Source organism: Oxyura jamaicensis, chromosome 7 (genome assembly GCF_011077185.1).
Source record: "Oxyura jamaicensis isolate SHBP4307 breed ruddy duck chromosome 7, BPBGC_Ojam_1.0, whole genome shotgun sequence".
NCBI lineage: Eukaryota > Metazoa > Chordata > Aves > Anseriformes > Anatidae > Oxyura > Oxyura jamaicensis.
Window position 1 is genome coordinate 26,387,194 of NC_048899.1, and position 18,872 is coordinate 26,406,065.

An 18,872-nucleotide genomic window follows, 5' to 3' on the forward strand; every position below is an offset into this window, starting at 1 on the left:
CAGAGGACGCAGTAGCTCAGCGAGTGGCGGGCCAGCGGCAGGGGGGGCTTTTTATAGGGCCCGCACCAAAGGCGGGGCAGGGGTGGCCTCTGTGACCTCAGCAAGCCTCTGTGATGGAGTGGCCCACGCGTGGCCAAATCTGGGCAGCAGTGTTGGGAGTAGCATGGACGATGTCCTCATCTGGGAGGAGGAGGGGTAAGGGGGGGGCCTGAGGGCCCCTTTTCAGGGGCTGCCTCCCTCGGGCCCTTTGGCTTGCCAGAGAAAAAGGCTGCCCCTCGGCCACAGGGACTGCCCTGCACCTCCCATCCTGTGCCCCGGGTTTATTTCTAACACTGGGTTTTAGGTAATTTCATTCTGTTCTTTATGGAAAAGAACAGAAGCAAGGTGCATCTTCAGCCCGAATTCCCATGTGCACTTTGTGCTCTGAGTGGAGAATTTCTTCCCCACGTCACATCTAATCAAAATCTCCCCTCCATTTGTTCAAAGCCATTATTCCTTGTTCCATCGCTACACTCCCTGATCGACTCCCTCTCCGGCTTTCTTTTCGGCCACTTTTATGGGTAAGCTTAGTGGCAAAAATGCAGGACCTAGCAAACTGCAGCCCTACCTACCTTGTTCCCCATGTTCCACACGACCTTTTCCAGCTCAGGCTCTAGCCTCTCATCAGCGTAACGTAGAATCAGAGAAACATTAAGGTTGGAAAAGACCTCCAAGATCCTCTGGTCCAGCCATCTCCCTACCACCAGTGTGACCCAGTAAACCATGTCCCTAAGCACGACATCCAACCTTTCCTTGAACATCCCCAGAGACTGTGTCTACCATGATCCCCAATACCTTCACTTCCAGCCATCTGGGTTCCACCATCTGCTAGTGCAGGAGATCTCTCCAGGTGGAGGTTTCAGGATTTGGTCTTGTTGAACTTCACGATTCTCCTGTCAGCTCATTTCTCCAGCCTGCCATACTGAGATTATTTGATTTCCATAATGATTAAAATCTATTATTGCCAAAGAGTCACTGCAAAACACATGAATTGCTTAACATGCTTGAAAGCTCTCTCAAGTACAGGAAGATATCTTGAATGGGCTCCTAACATTTCACTGTTGTTATATAACGTACATGAACATGAAGGCAGGTATCATCAGTCTTAAAGACTTATTTCGACGAACGAATTTAAGACATCTTTAACAATTTTATCTCCTGAAGTACAAAATATTCTCGCCTCCAAAAATGGTAAGAAGGCTAGCTAATTCCTTGCTAGGTAAGGCTAGGGCTAGCTTTGTGACTCCAGATCACACAGACTATGTACATTTGGAAGTCCTGTGGCATAATAGGAATGTATCCACAGAGTGAAAAAGTTCACGCAGGTGATCCATTGTTCACACTACTTGCGTTTTGGAGGAATTTCCTTCAGACGAGGTTAAGTCCCACAGATCCCATGCCCACTAGTGGCTGGAGAAAAACTGATGTAATCCTAAAACACATATTTCTATTTAGATTCATCTCGTCTGAGATGCGAGAGGTACTGTTTTATCATAAATCACGTTATCACATGAAATCAAATTTATCAGCTCTAAATATCTGAAACGCATCGTATTTAATTACTACTTGGTTGCTGAACATCAAAATAGCAGAAGGATTTTCTTTTAACATACATTCAATCAAGAGAGTGGGTGTGTTTTATTAAAAAAAAAAGAAAAAAAACTAAGCCAATTTTTTTTTTTTGAGTTATAAATGGGTTTGAAGTACAATTCAGTCACATATTGGTGGGATTGTAGTTTGACCTACACAAAAAACGATGCCATGGGGAAATGACTTTCTATGAGCTTAGCTATTGAGATGGAATTATTTCACTTCCTTGTGATACTTTGCTAAGCATCTTCATCACTGAGAAATGAAGATAACCAGATGGCTTGGTTGCCCTTTGCTGCCTTCTTCAGCTTTCCATCAAAGTCAGGCTTTGGAAATAGTTTCCTTTAAACAATCATTAGCACCACTGTACTTCAAAGCATAAAACATTCCCCTGAATACTGAATATAAAAGCAAAGCAAGGTCCCTCGACTAATTGGCACCCATTTCTGTCCACACTGAGCACACACTCTAGTATTATTTTCAAAAACCCTGACCACCCGACAGCCTTCCTGGAAGATCTCGGCTCACCTGAGAATACAGCATGCAAGTCTTTAACATCTCTAAGTATAGATAGTATTTAAATTACTAATTGACAACAGGTTAATTTTATAATGTGGCCTAGAGTTCTGACATCCCAAGTAAGCTGACAAGCTGGCCCAGGCACCCGTCTCTTCCATCAGAAGCCACTGAGTGGCCGCAGGGTGCAGATCAACAAACACAGTCCTGCAGAGAGCTGCACGCTGCCCCAGCACCCCGCGTGCCCCTGGCTTTGACTTCCCGCTGGCCCCCAATGCCCAGCTCACGTCCCACGTCTCCAACACCCTGGGTCTCACGTCCCGCCTGTCCGCCACCAGCATGGCACGGAGCTGCTAAAAGATGACTCTGCAAGACTTTTGCACTGATGTGGTGTATTTCAGACACAACTACAGTATAAACATTTCAAGATTGGGTTCGGGTGAACTACAGATCACAGCTTCTTGTTCCCATGTACAGTTTCAATACAGATCTCAGTGCAGTGCCTAAAGCAGTTCATACATCACTATCCTCGTGAAACAGAAGCGAGAGGGTGCGCTTTGTTTTATAAAAAAATAAATTATACATTGAGACCTACTGCCAAGCTTTACATATAAAAAGGTAAAAATACAGTAGTTAGTGTGGCTTTAACAAAAAAAATCTAGCTAAAAAAATATTCTTACAGACTTTAAAAATAGGTTTGTCCAGTTATAGGTAAGGGTGTGTGTATGTTTAGGAAGCAAAGTGCTCAGGCCAAGCAGGACAAAGGAGGAGAATCTGGAGGATCCCTGCTCTCCACAGGCTGTGCCAACTGCCCAGACCTCCCTCCTCAGTGCCGTATGACAGCAGACTTAACAAAATCACACAAACTCTATGTCCACTGGAGTGCAGTGGAAGGGCCCTGGACTCATTTCTGTGGTACTAACACTGACCAAACACACGCAGATTAGACCTGCACCACTGAAAGGCCATTAGCAAGGACTTTTTTTTTTTTTGTATAGAAGTTATGATTGTCCAGCTGCATTTGAAAGCTGTGACACTACCACGTCTAACAGCTACACAATTTTACTACTGCTTTCTAACTAACAAACACTCTGTGCCCAGACTGCAGAGCTTTAAATGATAGCTGGCTGTGAGATAGAGCTGCTAACACTTCACCTGTACAAGATCTGGGCTGTACCAGAACATGTTCACAACGTGAAAAACACACCCAGTGCTGTTTGTGGCAGACCTTTACAGTACAGGTGTGCTTCAAGAAACAGAGGAAGTGGCGAAGACGGGGTGTAAAGGGACAACAAGCAAGGGCTGGAAACAGTCTGTGGAAAGAGACCCGAATGTAACTGGACTTGTCACCTGAGCTCCCCATCCAGTGCAGCACATTTTCTCACTAAGTTGTGGCCAAAAAGCCCTAGACACACCATTTATACGGCTGTCTTTGACAAAGCATACATGGAATTTCAGTTTAAAATTGAATACGTTCAAGCTAACTCATTAACCATGACTGAGTACCAGGTAAGTCATTATTTCATGCCATGCAACTTCCCTGCCACCGAAGTAAAGACATCCCCTTAGTTCCAGTGGTAAAAGGGCCTGAACTCCCACACCTTAATTCCCGTTTCAAAAGCTTGTAGTTACAGGACAATTACCACCTACTTGCACATGCATGCATCCCTGTTAGACTCGATGGGTGAGATTGAAATGGGGTTCTACATTTCTTTAAGATCAATCACTTTGAGATATAGTGTGGAGGTTTTTTTCCCCCTCTTTTTTTTTTTTTTATTTTATAAAAGTTAAAATTTCTGCAAAATGTTTTATGGTGTACAATCACTTTTCAGTTTTTTGTGTAAGTTTTCACTCCGACTACAGAGTGAAAGAGCATCCATCCCTGATCAGCACTGCATGCACACAGCAAAAAGGTACAAAGACGGTTAGTAAGCAGAGGCTGGAATATGCATTAGTAAGTCAGTGGGTGATAACTTTCTTTGGTAAAAAAGAACAACAACAACAAAACTTTTTTGTTAAATACACTGTATAGCAAAAAATCAAGGAGCTGGCTTTTTCCAAATGGCTGCACCACACGTGGCTGCATCTCTTCATTCTTTTCAACACTCAAAGCCTCTTAAGTGGTTGGCAGACCTGCCGACAGCCCGACAGCCCAACGTCAGATTAACACAGAAGTTTTGTTTATAAAACACTTTAAATAAATACCAAAAAAGAACCTTCTAGAGTGTGGCTGGACCTATAGCCAATCAATAGAGTAACAACATTCAGAAATCCATTTTTCTCAATAGCATGCTGGCATTAATCAATATTTTATAACATCAGCTGTAGGTGCTACTGTATCTGTTTGTGCTTGATAGAATCTAAGTGATGAGTAAGGCTTCATTACCTGGTAGCCAGTCATGGTACCACACGACACCTACAGTTTTAGAGCAAAACTGTGATGCAAAACTAGAGGATGCTCAGACACCAAACTACATGCCTGTTCAGATCACATCACTGTGGTGTCTAAGTCTCTTCAGGCTCCCCATATAAACAATTAGAATAGCTAAATAAGCTACATTTATTTTAAATGGAGTATTTTCCCCCATGTCAACGGAAGAGCTGGGTTTGCAGTCTCAAATCTACAAGAAATTGCAAATCCCCAATATAACAGTTGAATTTTTTGAATTTTTAAGTATTAGGCCACTGGAAATTGAGGGAAACCATCCCTCTCAAATTTTCCTGTGTGTGTTTAAATACAACTTCCCTCCTCGACCGCCACCACCCCAGCCATGCTGACAGTAAACAGTTGGCTACTTGGAACCACTTAGATTTTAGGGGGACACATTCACTGCATGTGTTATTTACTTATTTGCTTTATGTGTTTGCTTTGGTGGAATCTAAGGATGGTATTTAGCACACAACACTATAAAACTGTAAACTTCTGTTATTTTACTTTTGGGAGAAATTCAAGCTAACGGTTCACAGTGCTCCTGAACCCAATGGGAAGAGTCAAATATCAAACATGCCTTAAAGAGAATGCTACTGCATTCTGTCTATTTACAAAACCAACACATGTAGCTGGCGAATGCCAGCTCAGCTGCTGAGCAAACAGATCAATAGCAAGTGCCAAGTTTCCCCACACAGTCCTGGCTTTGTGCAGGAAGCAGACTGTTGCAGCCATAGCTTCCTTCTTCATGCAGGAACTTTTCTGGCAACTCTATTAATCCACACTCAGATATTTGATATTTGAATCGGGAATCTTCTACATTTTAATACACAATAAGGCTCAGACTTAAAATATAAAAGCTAACGCTCAGCTGGAAGCAACAATGACAGGTGGACGCTGGGAGCAGAAACAGGCTGCCCTGTCCCAAACAGCAGCTCTGCTCTGGCTGGCAGGGCTGATCGCAGAGCATGCCTGGAGCACCTGCCATCAATTTCAGCTCTGAGTTGCCAGGCAGTGGCTGCAAATCATTGTCTGTAGAGAGTCACTCTGGTATGTCAGTCTGAATTGCTCCCAATGGTTTCTGTGTTTCTCTATTAAGGCCTCTGGGGCTTTGAGGAGCGGCAGTTGGCCACATGAATACTAAGTGGTTTCTTCCTTAAAACTCAGTCAGCACCTTGCACACAAGTACAAAAACAGCAGTAAGAACTTCCAGGACATACCTTAGTCTGAAAGAAGCAGCCTAGTAGGACACAAGCTTACCTGCACACCCCACAATGGTTTGGTCCAGATCTTTGTCCACACTGAAAGACGTGCACGCAGCAGGCATGCAGAAAGGAAGTTGTACATACAAGTTTCAAACTAACTTTCACATTTTAAACTGTTTCTAAGAACCACATGTATATAAATATTTATAAACAGCAGCACTATGCAGAAAACAACCTCCAACCCCCAGTCATATGTACAAACCTCTTCCTGAGAAGGAAGGATCCCAGTAGTTTCACCTGTGCTTCCCTGTTTGGAGGTGTGGAATTAGTCATTGGGCTTCTACACTTCTCCTTCCTCTGACTCTGCATTGATAATTTTCACAGGATACACTTCCAGGGTCCATGTGCTCTCACCTCTACACCTTCACGTGAGGATCCTGCTGCCTGGGACTCAAATGATCTCTTCAAACTGTACATATTGTATCCTGTACTTCACCTGAGCACTGAAAGGTCTTCACCAGCACTGTGGTGCATGCTCTTGCAAGAACCCTGCTTTCTTATGCAGGCGAACTACTTCTGGGAATGTTTTAACTTTTTCTCCCATTTTCACCTTATTCTTTCTATTATTTATTCCATATACAACTGGAACAGGACTCAAGGTGGTAAGAACTGACCTGGTTGTACTGTCATGCCATAACATGCCTGGTAAGCATTTCCCAAAGCACAGCATCTGGAAACAACATCTAGGAACAATATGAATACAAATAAGGAAAGTCTTTTCCTTCCTAGCCCTGAATGACAACAAAACTAACCTCAAAGCAGTTCCTGAAGTAAGCTATACTCATACCTTCACTGCTTCAGCATTTAAAACAAACAAAACCCCATATCTATAGCTTAAATGCATGTACTTGAGAACATAGAAAATACACACAGAAAATAAAATAACCAGTGTCAAAAAAATGTGGGACCTCTGCTGTAACCTGCTAATGCTAAAAGTTGTTTGGCAGATTAATTTTCCTTTTCCTGCTTGCAATGAGCAGCTCAAATCCAGTCAAAGTAGTTGGTCACTGATGGACTACATTTTCATTCCTTCCAGGTACTGTAACAAGAGGTGCAAAGATTATTAAAGGCTTTAAGGCCAAAAGGGAGCATACGTGTTTTTAAAGCAAAGGAAAAACAGTGGGATTAATCACACAGAAAAAAAATACCTTGGCCGTATCAGTCATCGCTACCATGAACTACCATATACAGTATGGCCACAAGATGGCCCTACAAATTCTCCTAATCTCCCCAATAATACTCTACAAAGGTCAGGGATGTGGTGTTCAAACACTATATAGCTAACATCACAGTGATCACGTGCCAATAACACTTCAGAGGCAGCACAGGGTAAGAAAGACTAAATCTAGTGTGAGTGGAACACAGGTAGATTTTGTTCCGCATGTTCAGAACTAGCTCCAGTGTCGTATTCATTTCTCCTAAGGAGAACATCAAATTTTCACGTGGTCTTATATTCCGGTTCAAATTATAATTCCAGTTAGATTGCAATAAACGTGAAAGTCTCTTCCTGGATCCTAGCAAACCAGCTGGCTGCTTCCATCCCATTCAGCAAGAGCTTGATCCCAAGCAAGTTTTTCAAAACGACTGCTTGTAGAAGACTGGAGTTTTTACAAGATGGGAATTGCAGAAACTCCTAGAGTTCAGTGGTGAGTAAACATTTCGTCCTGATTGTAGCATCCTCAGTGACTGGGCTAAAAGAGAAAAAAGAGGCCCTGTGAATGCACTCCTACAAAAAGATCTTCCATAACGGATTTAAAAAGCAAAAGATACTGCTGGGAGCAAAACTAAAAGATGAGTATAATTCATAAGAGTATTAATAGCTGTTCCCTCATAAACTAACAAAACCAATGTATAAACCTTTCCAATGGACAACCTGCAGAAGGGCAAACCAAACCAATTTCCAGTAGGGCAGTAAGTAGCATCATTGCCATCCATATCCTGCCCGCTGAAGTTTTCTCTTTCTTCAGGGATTCACTGAAAGACCTGGTCATCACTGCTAACTGTAACTATTGAAATGGAAGTAGCAAGAGCACATACTTCCTCTCCACATGCATACTTCTGATGTGAATTCTGGGAACTTACCTTGCAAGGACTTCAGATGTCTGCTGGGATGGTGGCAGTCCAGCTGATGGCAACAGAGCTTCTGCGCTGCCTTTCATTGCTTTCAGAGCTAAGGCAACATCATTTCCCAAAGGCCCATTGGGAATCAGTCCAGTCTGAATTGGGGAGAAAGAAACAGGAAACTAAAATAAAAACCTGCTAGCACAAGACATAGTAATTGTTCAGTATGGTTATCTACAACAGAAAACTAAGATTCATCAAGTTCCAGGGTGGGCTTCACTAAATGCAAGTACTTCAAGAAACGTTATGACATACACCTGCAATGTAAACAAGGCAAAAGCAGAGTTTAAGTATTAACAGGATATCCAAGTATCAACCTGGATTGCTTTGCTTTAGCTTTGCTCTGCTGCATTACTGCATGGGCTTTCAAATTAATACAAATTATTGTATTTTACTCAAGCTCCTATTTCTTAATCATGACAAAAGCTTTCCCTCTCTTTTTTTATATTTGCCTCTTAAATGCTTCATATCAAATTGTTAAGGAATGGTTCAATAACTTACTGGCACTATCCACCTCGGTGTTATCATGGGCTGGGGAGACACCTACAGAAAACAAACAAAAGCTCATTAGAAAGGGCTGGAAGTAACAGAGAACATTCCTGAAATAATACTGGCTGCCTAAAACACTATCAGATATTTTTAAGTCACTGGTCAGAATCTGCCACCCTACAGAAGAGATCTTTGAACCATGCTATTGATTAGCTACAGGTGAAGTGACTTCATACAAAAAGGTAATTCACATCCACGCAGCATATGGCTAACACCTGCTCACTCACAGAAACTCACTGAAAACAATTTCAGCATAGAGCTCCCTTCAAAAAGGCAACTGAACCCATTATTCTTTTCTGCTTTGTGGACAAAGTTAACTGAAAGTACACTTATGTGAACAGTTTATGGTTCTACTCCTTTCCCCTTTTCTTTAGTGCCCACAGTATAGCTCATTTTTCCCCAGTGCAGTTTTTTAAAAAAATATTTCAATATAAAAGCATTTATTTGTATTAAAAGTTTTGTATTAAAATGTTTGTCAATTGTTTATTTTTTTAAATATGCACATCTATATACACATACACACAATGTATATGATGTGTGCATATATAGCTGCACAGCCATATACATATAAGGTACTCTATATATCCCGAAGTCTGATAAGCAGGCTGGCACTTGCATCATACTAAAATAAGACAGACTTGTAACACAGATACAAGTTAACTCTTGAAAACAATTCAGGTTGCTTCACTTCCCTTACAAAGTTGTACAGCCCTACGCCATCCACCCTAAAAGGCAGGTGACTCCACTGCAGCAGGTCCAAGCCTGGTGGACAGATACTAAAGCCAGAACAGAGTTTATGAGTAAAAACCATTGTATGTGTGAAGGAAGAAGTTTGGTTTTGAAATACATTTACCCGAGGTGTGGCTTCTGTAAAGTCAATTAGATTCTCTGTCAGTGATGTTAAGGAAACGTCCTGGTCATCTGGAGTGCTCTATGGAATAAATCAGTTTTGAATTGAATTCCTGATAGTAAATAGGTAGGTTTGCTGAATACTCTAGTGGCTTCCTGCATTGTAGACCAGTGTCCTTAATGAACACTGCCATTCATCTGGTCTGTTTTCTCAAATCTTGTCACATGGTTTATTTTAAATAATCTTTCAATTTCACTTTTCCTCCATAATATGCTGAAAGTAATGTCATTGCCATGTGAGTTGCAAAACTGCCCTTTTCTCCTGTGCAAAGATGAGGTACTGCACCACTTGACAAAAAGGTCAGTAAGGTCTGCAAGCTGAGTATCTGAACTCAAAGATGAAGGTGATTAATTGTTCAGTGGAATAAATTACGTAATACTGGTTTAGAGAGATGACAGATAAAGGGTGTGTTGCTTTAGTTTTCCAGATTAACCCCTCTGCCTGCTGAAATAATAGCCAAGTCCAATTTGGGCTCACCTTTTGTTTTGGAAAGGGACAAACAAAAGTTGATCCCTGAGTGCTGCACAGATTGTTATGTGCATTTCACAGAGTCCATTTATAGAAAACAAAACAAAAGTACCTTACCCTTAAGGCAACCAAAATACAGCAATTAAACATTTCAATTTAAACCTTTCCCTCCGTGGTTATTTTGACAGAAACTGCGTATGTTAGAATTTCATCCCGGCAGTCTCTTCCCCAGAGCACCAAATTATTGGAATGTAACTGGCTCCCCACCAGTGTGAGAAAAATGTCAAACCAGTTTAGAAAAATAAGTGCCAGGCAAAGAACCTGACAGGAGTCAGACGTCCTTCAGAACAATGTATACAGTATCTGTCTCTGCTTCAGAAAGCAGTCTTTGGTATTCACCAGTGAGTGGTATTCACTGTGTTATGACAGGCATGCAGTAAGGTCTGTTGTGGCTGCCTGAGGGCATCAGTAGCTCAGAATGCAACACACAGAAAGGCTGACAGGTGGTGGTGATACCTTTGAAACAGCAGCCTCCTCAGCTGGAGCCAGACTAGCCGGAATCAGCAACTCTTCATGGCTAGAGGCAGCACTATCCTCATTTGATGCATTACTGGAAGGAGAAAACAATTCTCATCAGTAGATGTAGCCAGTGTCCTATAGACCCAACACTATCAGTACCTTCAATCTTCAGCAGCTTTTTCAGCACTTTTTTCTAATTTGTCTACAGAGGACTGAAGTCTTCCCTGCTATCCTCTTATCTCCCCACTTGGAGCTAGGGGCAGCGGGATGTCAGGTATTTCAGTCATTTCAAAACATGAGAGAGATGAGCTTACTGCTTGATAGCATGCTCACCCTGAGGCCTGGCCTACACTGATTAACTGTTGCAACACTAATTGAAGATGCATCTATAAACCTGTTTCGTTAGATGTAGCCTAACTGCTCAGGAAGATTTTTCTGATGAATCACTTACGGAATGAAGGTGTTTGAGGCAGGGGTTGTTTTCAGGAGCTCTTTTGGTTCTTGAAATATTGGACTGGTTGCTGGGGAACTACTCGGTGTTTTGCCTGATGGGAGAATGTTCCTGGCACAATAAAAAATGAAATTAAACAGAAAGGTACAAACTTTCACTGAAAGCTCTTCACTTGTTATAGCACAGTTTTGAAATTGTTAGATGCACATTTTATTCAGTATATTGCCTTGTGTTCTTTTAAGTCTGATACACGCTTATCTTCATAAAAGGTCAAGATATAATGTAGTTACAACATGCAACACTATTTTTTTCAGTGCTTGAAATTCAGCTAAAACTAATGATCATATGAGATTCAGTAATTCACAGGAATCAGCTGCCAGCAACAAATTTCTGTGCACAGATTTTTATCTCCATTGAAAAACAGCTACTATAAACAGACACTTCCCCACTTCTCACACTGAAGTTGTTCATGTCAGAAATAACTGCAGTGGTCAAGGCTGCTGGTGAAACAACATTAATCAGACTGAAGTATGGGAGAAAAAAGTAAGATTATTCGGATTACCTTGTACATGTCAAAACTTTGCAAATACAGTTTTTGCTGGTTTTCATTTTAAAAAAACTTCATGCTTACCAGGTTAAACTACACCATGGCAAGGTAAAATGCAATGATCATTCAGTTACTGGAAAATCACATTGAACACTGAGACTCCAGAACTCCAGGTTCTCAGTGCTGTACTTGGATAATAACTAGGTTGTGCTTCTCTTCCAAATCTATACAGTACCTGGCAGCAGCATCCTGAATAATGGAATTCTTGGTACCTGCCAGGCTGTCTTCTCTTACAGCCTAAGAGAAAAAAGACAACAAAAATACGCTTTTCTGATACCTGTTTCCATTTTATATCAGTTCAGAGATTCAGAAAAAAGCCAAGAGCCTCCTTCCCAGCATGAAACTGTGACGTTTACTTACTTCTCAAAGACTTAAAACATCAATTCAATGTGAAAACTTCAGTGTAGATAATTCATTAATGTAGCCAAAAAAAACAAACCATTCTTTGCTACAAAACTTACTAGAACATGCTAGAAGCATGACCTTATTCACTGAATTGTAGAATAATTTTTTGATTAGAAGGGATCCTTTGGATGTTATCTGGTTCAATCACCACTCAAATTGAGGCCAAATGTAAAGGTTGATTAGTTTGTTCAGTGCCTTATCCAACTACATTTTAAGTGTTAACAGGAACTGGAATTCCTCCCTGGGCAAGCCATTCCAGCACTGGACCACTGTGACTGTGAAGAAAGGCTCTTTTACTCCGCCACTCTTTGGACCTCAGCTCCCGGAGCACCCTTATTTGCAAAGCACCTACTTCGATACCAGGCAATTGCAGAGTCAAACAGTGGAAAAGGGCATCTTCTGAACATTATTAATGGTACCCTCCTCACAACCAGTTCTAAAGAGAAAAGACATTTGAGAACATTGTAGCCCTTATCACTGGAGCATTTACCTTGTGCCCTGCTTCCGCCTGGGCCTTCAGGATATTGCTTTTCATATCTGCTGGAAGCCACGCTGCTGCTGCTATTGGGCTCTCAATTGCATTGTTAAGACATTTATCTGTCAGCTTTACCACTTCATCCTAGACATGAAAAACCTTTGTTAGAAGCAGTTCCCACATGAAGATCCTGGCAATGGTTATACTGAAATGAAAAATAATCTCTTCATTTCAAAACTCAGTTGGAAAATCAGAGCACAACAAAGCAGGAAAAAGCACAAGGCTTAAAAGTAGAGATGCCAAAAGCTGTGGTAAAATACAGCGTGGAAGAACTGAGCAGCAGTTCTGAGCAGCAGAACTGAGCAAAACGTAGCAGTTTACTGATCTGAGATCAATATAGCAGCCATCGTATTACATTGTTATAGCCTAACTGTAAATTAATAATTCATTTTCAAAACCAAGTTGGGAAGATTTTTACCTTAAAATCTGCTTATAAATTAGGACAACTCTTTAATGGGCTATTAGCTCCCTCTCCCACCGCTAATTATATCAGAACAAATTGGCAGCCAGATACTTTAGGAGGACAGTTAAAAACGAGATACCTTTTCAGTAGAGAATATTTCATTATGTGAATTGCATTTCTTAATTATAAAATGTTAATTAAGCATTCAATCTACTAATTGCTATTTGATTAGTGACAGAAGTTAATTAACTGAGTGGAAACTAAACCTTGTGACCTTCCTTCTCAGGGTATGACTCAGCAGGGGGAGACAGAGCCCTGCTCTCCTCACCATATGCCACTCACGGGCTGAGGCTGCTCCTCCAGCAGCTCCTGCAACACACACTGCAGCAGGCACCAGCCTGCTACTTGCATGAAATGCAGTGTGTCCAGAAGGAATGAGTCCCATTGCACAGAGTGCAGGGCAGAAGTTAAAAATAAAGAATAAAAGGTGAAGAATACCTGTTCCTCACGCAGATCTCTATCCACTTTTCACTTTTTTTTTATTAACTGGAAATAGTAAATAGAACATCTAGGTTCCAGTCTTTAGGGAAGAGAAAAACATTTTCCCTTCTTGTCTCCCTCTAAATCACCTTTTGGGGCATCCAAACAGGAACTTATGAGACTTACCTGAAGGAAAACCCACTTAAAAATTTTGGCTGCACTCAGCAATGAATACAGAACTTCGCAAAATCTTGAAGGATCACTGTCAATGTGAAAAGGCACAAGGAACAACCAACCACCCGCCTTACTAATGAATACTGCTATCAAATATTAAAAGATGCACATTTGAATAATTCATGAGGACTAACAAAATTATTTATTTAACATTAAGTGTTGTTCATTTTACAGAAGCTGCTGGAATTGCCAAAAGCCCGGAATAATTAAAATTGAATTATTATGATCTGTGCGGTCAAAGTACCCAACTGTGATAAACCTTAAATCCTTACACTGGACTTCACTGAACTGAATGCTGTATGCAACAGTCTCTGCACAGAATTTCTAAGGCATTGTTCCAGTACCAGTGAAACAGTAAATTTGATTATTTTAACTGAGAAGATCAGTGTATGGATGCTTTAAGCACCATTTTGTGGTTCCTCTCACTCCCTTCATCTGAACAACCAATTTAATTAGGCCATGTTACTCTATTAGCAATTACATTCCCAACTTTTGAAAAGTTTAGTATTATTAAGAGCTATTTTAATGTACTCAAATATACGTTCTATATCACCATGGAAATATTTCCATCAATACTAAAGATACATTTTTTTCAGTCATTTCAATTTTATGCTTAAAAAAAAAGGCAATAGTGTTTTGCTATTTTTTTATGGAAAGAGCTTGAAGCTAGAAGGGAAAGCATTTGGCACATGATAAGATGGCCTCAAGAGGTCTGATTTACAAGACACTGAGTTATCCACGTAGAACAGTAAAGCTGCTGGAGTTTGTCAATATCCTAGCTCATTATGAATTTCTGTTGTTTCCATGTACTAGGCAAACTATATTTGTACTTTAGCTTCATGTTTTCACTGAAGGTTAAGTCCACCTCGGAAACTGATGAAAGCAGAGCTCAGCGTATTTAAGAACTTTTTGTTCCCTTTTGTCAGATCTGGTCACTGTACTAGGGAAAACTTGGAAACAACAAAGTTGTATTCTTCCATCCCAGCAGATTTTGGCAGCTGTGAAGAATGAAGCCATTCATTCCACACTTCCCAGTTCTCGTTGTAAAAAGATTTCTCCCCTTCTAAAAGGGCATAGATATTGTATAAATATTTCCTTATCAAATATATCAGTCAAGAGTGTCTGCAAGTATAGAAGTATGTAAAGATGATGCTGGCAAGCCATCTTTGACCCCTGACAAAAGAGTTCAAGATTTTTAATGAACACAGCTAAGTGAGCAGTTCATTGGCATTTGATTGCATCATGAAATTCAAGATGCAGCTCTGCTTTCAGAAGCAGAGCAGTAATGCTTTCCCCTCGATGCACTTCACCAACGCTTTTGCGCACTGTTTCTACATAGGTCAGTATCTTATGCACTGGTAAAACTTAAGAGAGATGAACAATACCAAAATTTGTAATTATGCACTGCCAAAGAGAACACTTAACACTGCGTTCATCTGAAGTAACAGCAAACTCCAGGATCTAAGCTCACTGCTAGGTTTTAGTTGGTGTATTCCAGCCAACTATGATACATTGTCCCATTCTTTCCAGGCAGAAGATTCCATAAACACCTCTTTTTATGAATAGGTTAACAGTGAAACTAGGTGCAGGACAGCCAATATACACATTATGTAAATAATAATAATTAACAAAACCCAAGCACATATGGAAATTAAAAAATAAATACATAAATTAAGCAGCCCTCAAAGTCAGGAAAACAAGGCATTTTCAATAGTTGCTCTTAGGTCACTCTTTCAGGACACACTTCCAAACCATTAGCCTTTATCTCTAGTCACAGTTGGGAGATGCTCATTTGGCACTACCGTAACCCATTGGCCTTTGCAGTTAGGAGCACACAGTCTCTAATCTACCTACCTTTTTAAACAAACACTCGAGTCACCTCTTGGTAAATTACATCATAGGCTGAAAAGCTGTTTAATCTTTTCTACCTGAAGAAAACCACTTATGATATGCACTTTAAAATTTTCATAATACAATTTCAACTTCCTTTGAAAACTACTAAGTCTTTGCTTCCCAAAGAAAGAATCAAATTGCATACTGTTCATCCATACACCTCCTATTTCTCAGTTAAGCAAATGTTCCTGTTCTCTCATCAGGGTTTTATCACCCCAGCATCTGTAACCTTTATTATCCAAAGTTATTCGGCACCTCACATGACAGCTGGATAAATGTGAATGTGCTGGATTGGTATCTGCTTGTTAGATTAGCTTGTTACAGCAATCTTATCTCGCTTTCTATATTTCAGCTATGAGTTAAAAAACACTAATACAAAAAAACTCCATTCTCTCCATTTAACCACCTAGATGTTTTCTCCTCTCTGTTTCAACTCAAATGGAGCTCAACAGGAGAAAATATTCTGCAATAAGGGGTATTCTTTGCTTTAGTTTATGCAGAGGCAGTGTTTTGGCATAACAGGACCTACAGGCTACTGACTAATCTTCTTAGAGACTCGGTAATCTTTGTAATGCAGTCACCAAGCAGAAAGGTATACAAGGCACCCCTGACATCAGTTCTTAAAGGGGACTTGAGCACAACAGCCTGCAGCAACAAGCACACCAAAACAGCAGCCTTTCCTCACACCAGGGGGGCAAGCAAGTGGCTAGGAACAGCCTTAGCCCAGCACACACTGCTAGAAACCCCTCTCAGAACCTGTTTTATTTTATCATTGCTGGAATAAGTCATACCAACTTCACCAAAAGTTAGATGAATCCTCAGGCCTCTCCACAAAGTATGGTAGTGCAAACAGACCTAATATTGCAGATTGCTTTACTCTCTGCTTGTTCAAAATACAATAAAGCATCCAAAGCTTTAACATAGGGGAAGCAGATTAAGTTTTTTTTTTTTTTTTTTTTTTTTAAACACATGATTTATTCACAGTCAAGCCTAGTAGGAAAACTAAATTCAAGATTTTTGAAATCCTGAATCTGATGTGTTCAATTTAAGTACTTCTTAATATGCTAAAATTTTATAAGCTGTAGTTGCATGCCCTGGCTTGACAGCAAAGCATGTCCTGTATGGGTCCAGTTGTCTGACAACCAGTGAATTTATCAAAATCCTCTGCTGTTGTAAGGGAGGATCCTATGCTCTGTGACCCTTCTGGTTAATAGTAATTATTTTCACCATGGCTCTTGCATTTCTTTGACACCCCCTCCTCCATGAGTCCACTTTATTCACAACTTTTTTTAAAAAGGGGGGAAAAAAAAGGTACTAACAAAATAGTTCAAAACCAAAAAAGTTAAAATAGTTTAGATGTTGTCACTTCATAGATTACATTGGTTCATTAAAACATCCAGCAATTACTGGAAGTGACAGAGGAACAAGGGAAGCCAGGGAAGGAAAAGAAAAGAGGAGCAAGGGAGAAACCCCCTCTCCCTGTTCAGGGCACTGAACCATCACTCCTCTCTGTGTAAACACACATCACAACCTCCATTAATACCTTATCCAGAGAGCTGGTAAGAACAGGTTACTTAACAGAAGGGAATGACCAGCAGCAAACTTGCCTCAAAACACAATGTTGGACCAAAGTTCTGGGAGGGTTACAGAATGCAACTGAAAAACATTATGAAAAACACTCACCCCTTCAAAACAAGAGGGTGAATGATATAACATTTTACAGTTAGCAACGTACAGAAAAAGACAACAAAGGTACGTTTCAAGTGTTTGCCCTTTTTGCTCACACAGATTTTAGAAAAGTCCACCAGGCTGCAGTCTGCATATGTGCATGTTCACTTCTGCCTCATCATCTTTATCTCACTGCCCTATCATGCAGAGGTTTATATACAACAAAATATTTGTATTTGCTTTATTCCCCAATATTACTCATGTTCTTAAAAATCTTGCAAAGGACCAAGTTAAGCACAAGACTTTTCAGAATTATCTGAACAAAACTTAGAGACTCTGCCAAGAAGGAGGATGCCCAAGTACCTGCACGTTTATGTTTATGTTGGGACGGTCAGTTGGCACAGGGCTGCTGCACTCTGCCTCCAGTTGTTTCAGTTTTAGCAATGCATCTTCAAATGCTGAAAAAGACAAAAACGTCAACATCTTACTAATAAACATCACTGTGTAGTTAACTTGCTTCTCGCGTTACTCCTGAATGCTAATTCTAAGGTTTTTGAAGTTGTGGTGAAAAAAAAAAAAAACCTGCTTGCTCAACCTTCAATTTAATTTTCATTTCTACAATCTATGTGTATTTAATTAGAACACTGCCCTCCTGCATGTTCATTTATCCAGGCATCTTTACAGTGAATGAGCAAGCAGCAAGAGGTAATTGCTCAGATGGTAGCACTTTACCGTATTTGTGGCTACTCAGACCACACAGAGAACTGTAACTTTTCCCTTGTATCTCTGTTCTTGGAAATAAGGTGCTTCCAACCGATACAGGCCAGAGCTGACCAACTTTGTCATCCCGTCCTACGTAACTTAACGTTATGTCTTAAAGATGTCTTACACAATTCTTGAGAAGTTTGTGGCAAAATACTGTAATTTAGTAAAATCAAAACAAGGCAGTTCTTGAAAGCTGAATTAAGGACAGTTGGGCAGATACATCAAAGAGATATAAAAGAAATATCAAAGAGGAAAGTCTGATACTGAAATAGGCTCTCCTTGCAAACGAGTCGTTAGCATTTTGTTACAGAACTCCTGAATGCACTGCTTCATATACTAGAGAAGCTGCATTCCACTGGCAAGCAAAATTGTCCCTGGGCATGCATCTAAGGGAGATCTCTAAAACAGCTCTGGACTTTTGTATGGAAACAGCCTCATAACCATGTAATCAGGTAACTCTGACCCCACACACTACAATAATAGGAAAAAATCTGTAAGGTTGCTTACGATCAGAGTCTGTTTTTTCATTAGCAGTTTCCTTCGTGCCAGGATGAGGGCAACTAACAAATTCTTCTGAATCTCCTGTTGCCAAGCCAACAACGGGACGGCCTACAGCATCATCAACACAAGTTTCTGGCAGCTCTGTGCTGTCTAGTAAATCAACAAGAGGTACACTGCAAAGGCAGAAAGATGGGCAGAGATAGGCAGAATTCTGTTACCATTCTTTCAGTAACATGAAAAAGCTTTAACCACATGCAATCTCTTTTTTCAAGTTGTTTTCTGGTAACCAGAAACATTCTGGAAAAACTGTTCCAGGAAACTGTTCCAAGCTTTCAGTGAGTTTAAAATAATAATAAAAAAGGAACACTTCACATCTCTAGAAGAACTGACTTCATAGCAGAACAGGTGTACTTTGTCTGTTGCTCACATAGCAGCGAAAGAAGTGAAGAAAAAGGGAGGGGTGTTTCTGTGGAAACCTCTCCGAGATTTATAAACACAGCAATTAGATTGTGAGAAAGGGAATCT

General features: G+C 40.5%; 1 protein-coding gene across 6 annotated transcripts in view; it reads right to left on the bottom strand.

Moving 5' to 3' along the window:
* Positions 1 to 2,518: 2,518 nt before the first annotated feature.
* Positions 2,519 to 18,872, bottom strand: part of EPB41L5 (erythrocyte membrane protein band 4.1 like 5) — a 55,335-nt gene continuing 38,981 nt past the window's right edge. For 3 of the 6 annotated variants that reach the window (XM_035331993.1, XM_035331996.1, XM_035331997.1), the window contains 10 exons: positions 18,354 to 18,520; positions 17,445 to 17,539; positions 12,359 to 12,487; positions 11,639 to 11,700; positions 10,857 to 10,967; positions 10,403 to 10,496; positions 9,362 to 9,439; positions 8,461 to 8,502; positions 7,921 to 8,054; positions 2,519 to 7,529 (listed from right to left, as the gene is read on the bottom strand). In XM_035331993.1, coding sequence (XP_035187884.1) covers positions 7,472 to 7,529; positions 7,921 to 8,054; positions 8,461 to 8,502; positions 9,362 to 9,439; positions 10,403 to 10,496; positions 10,857 to 10,967; positions 11,639 to 11,700; positions 12,359 to 12,487; positions 17,445 to 17,539; positions 18,354 to 18,520 — 970 coding nt within the window. In that variant the 3' untranslated portion in view covers positions 2,519 to 7,471. Of the gene's footprint in view, positions 7,530 to 7,920; positions 8,055 to 8,460; positions 8,503 to 9,361; positions 9,440 to 9,600; positions 9,614 to 10,402; positions 10,497 to 10,856; positions 10,974 to 11,638; positions 11,701 to 12,358; positions 12,488 to 17,444; positions 17,540 to 18,353; positions 18,521 to 18,872 lie in introns of those variants that run through there. The other 3 variants (XM_035331994.1, XM_035331995.1, XM_035331999.1) reach the window with 3 other exon arrangements.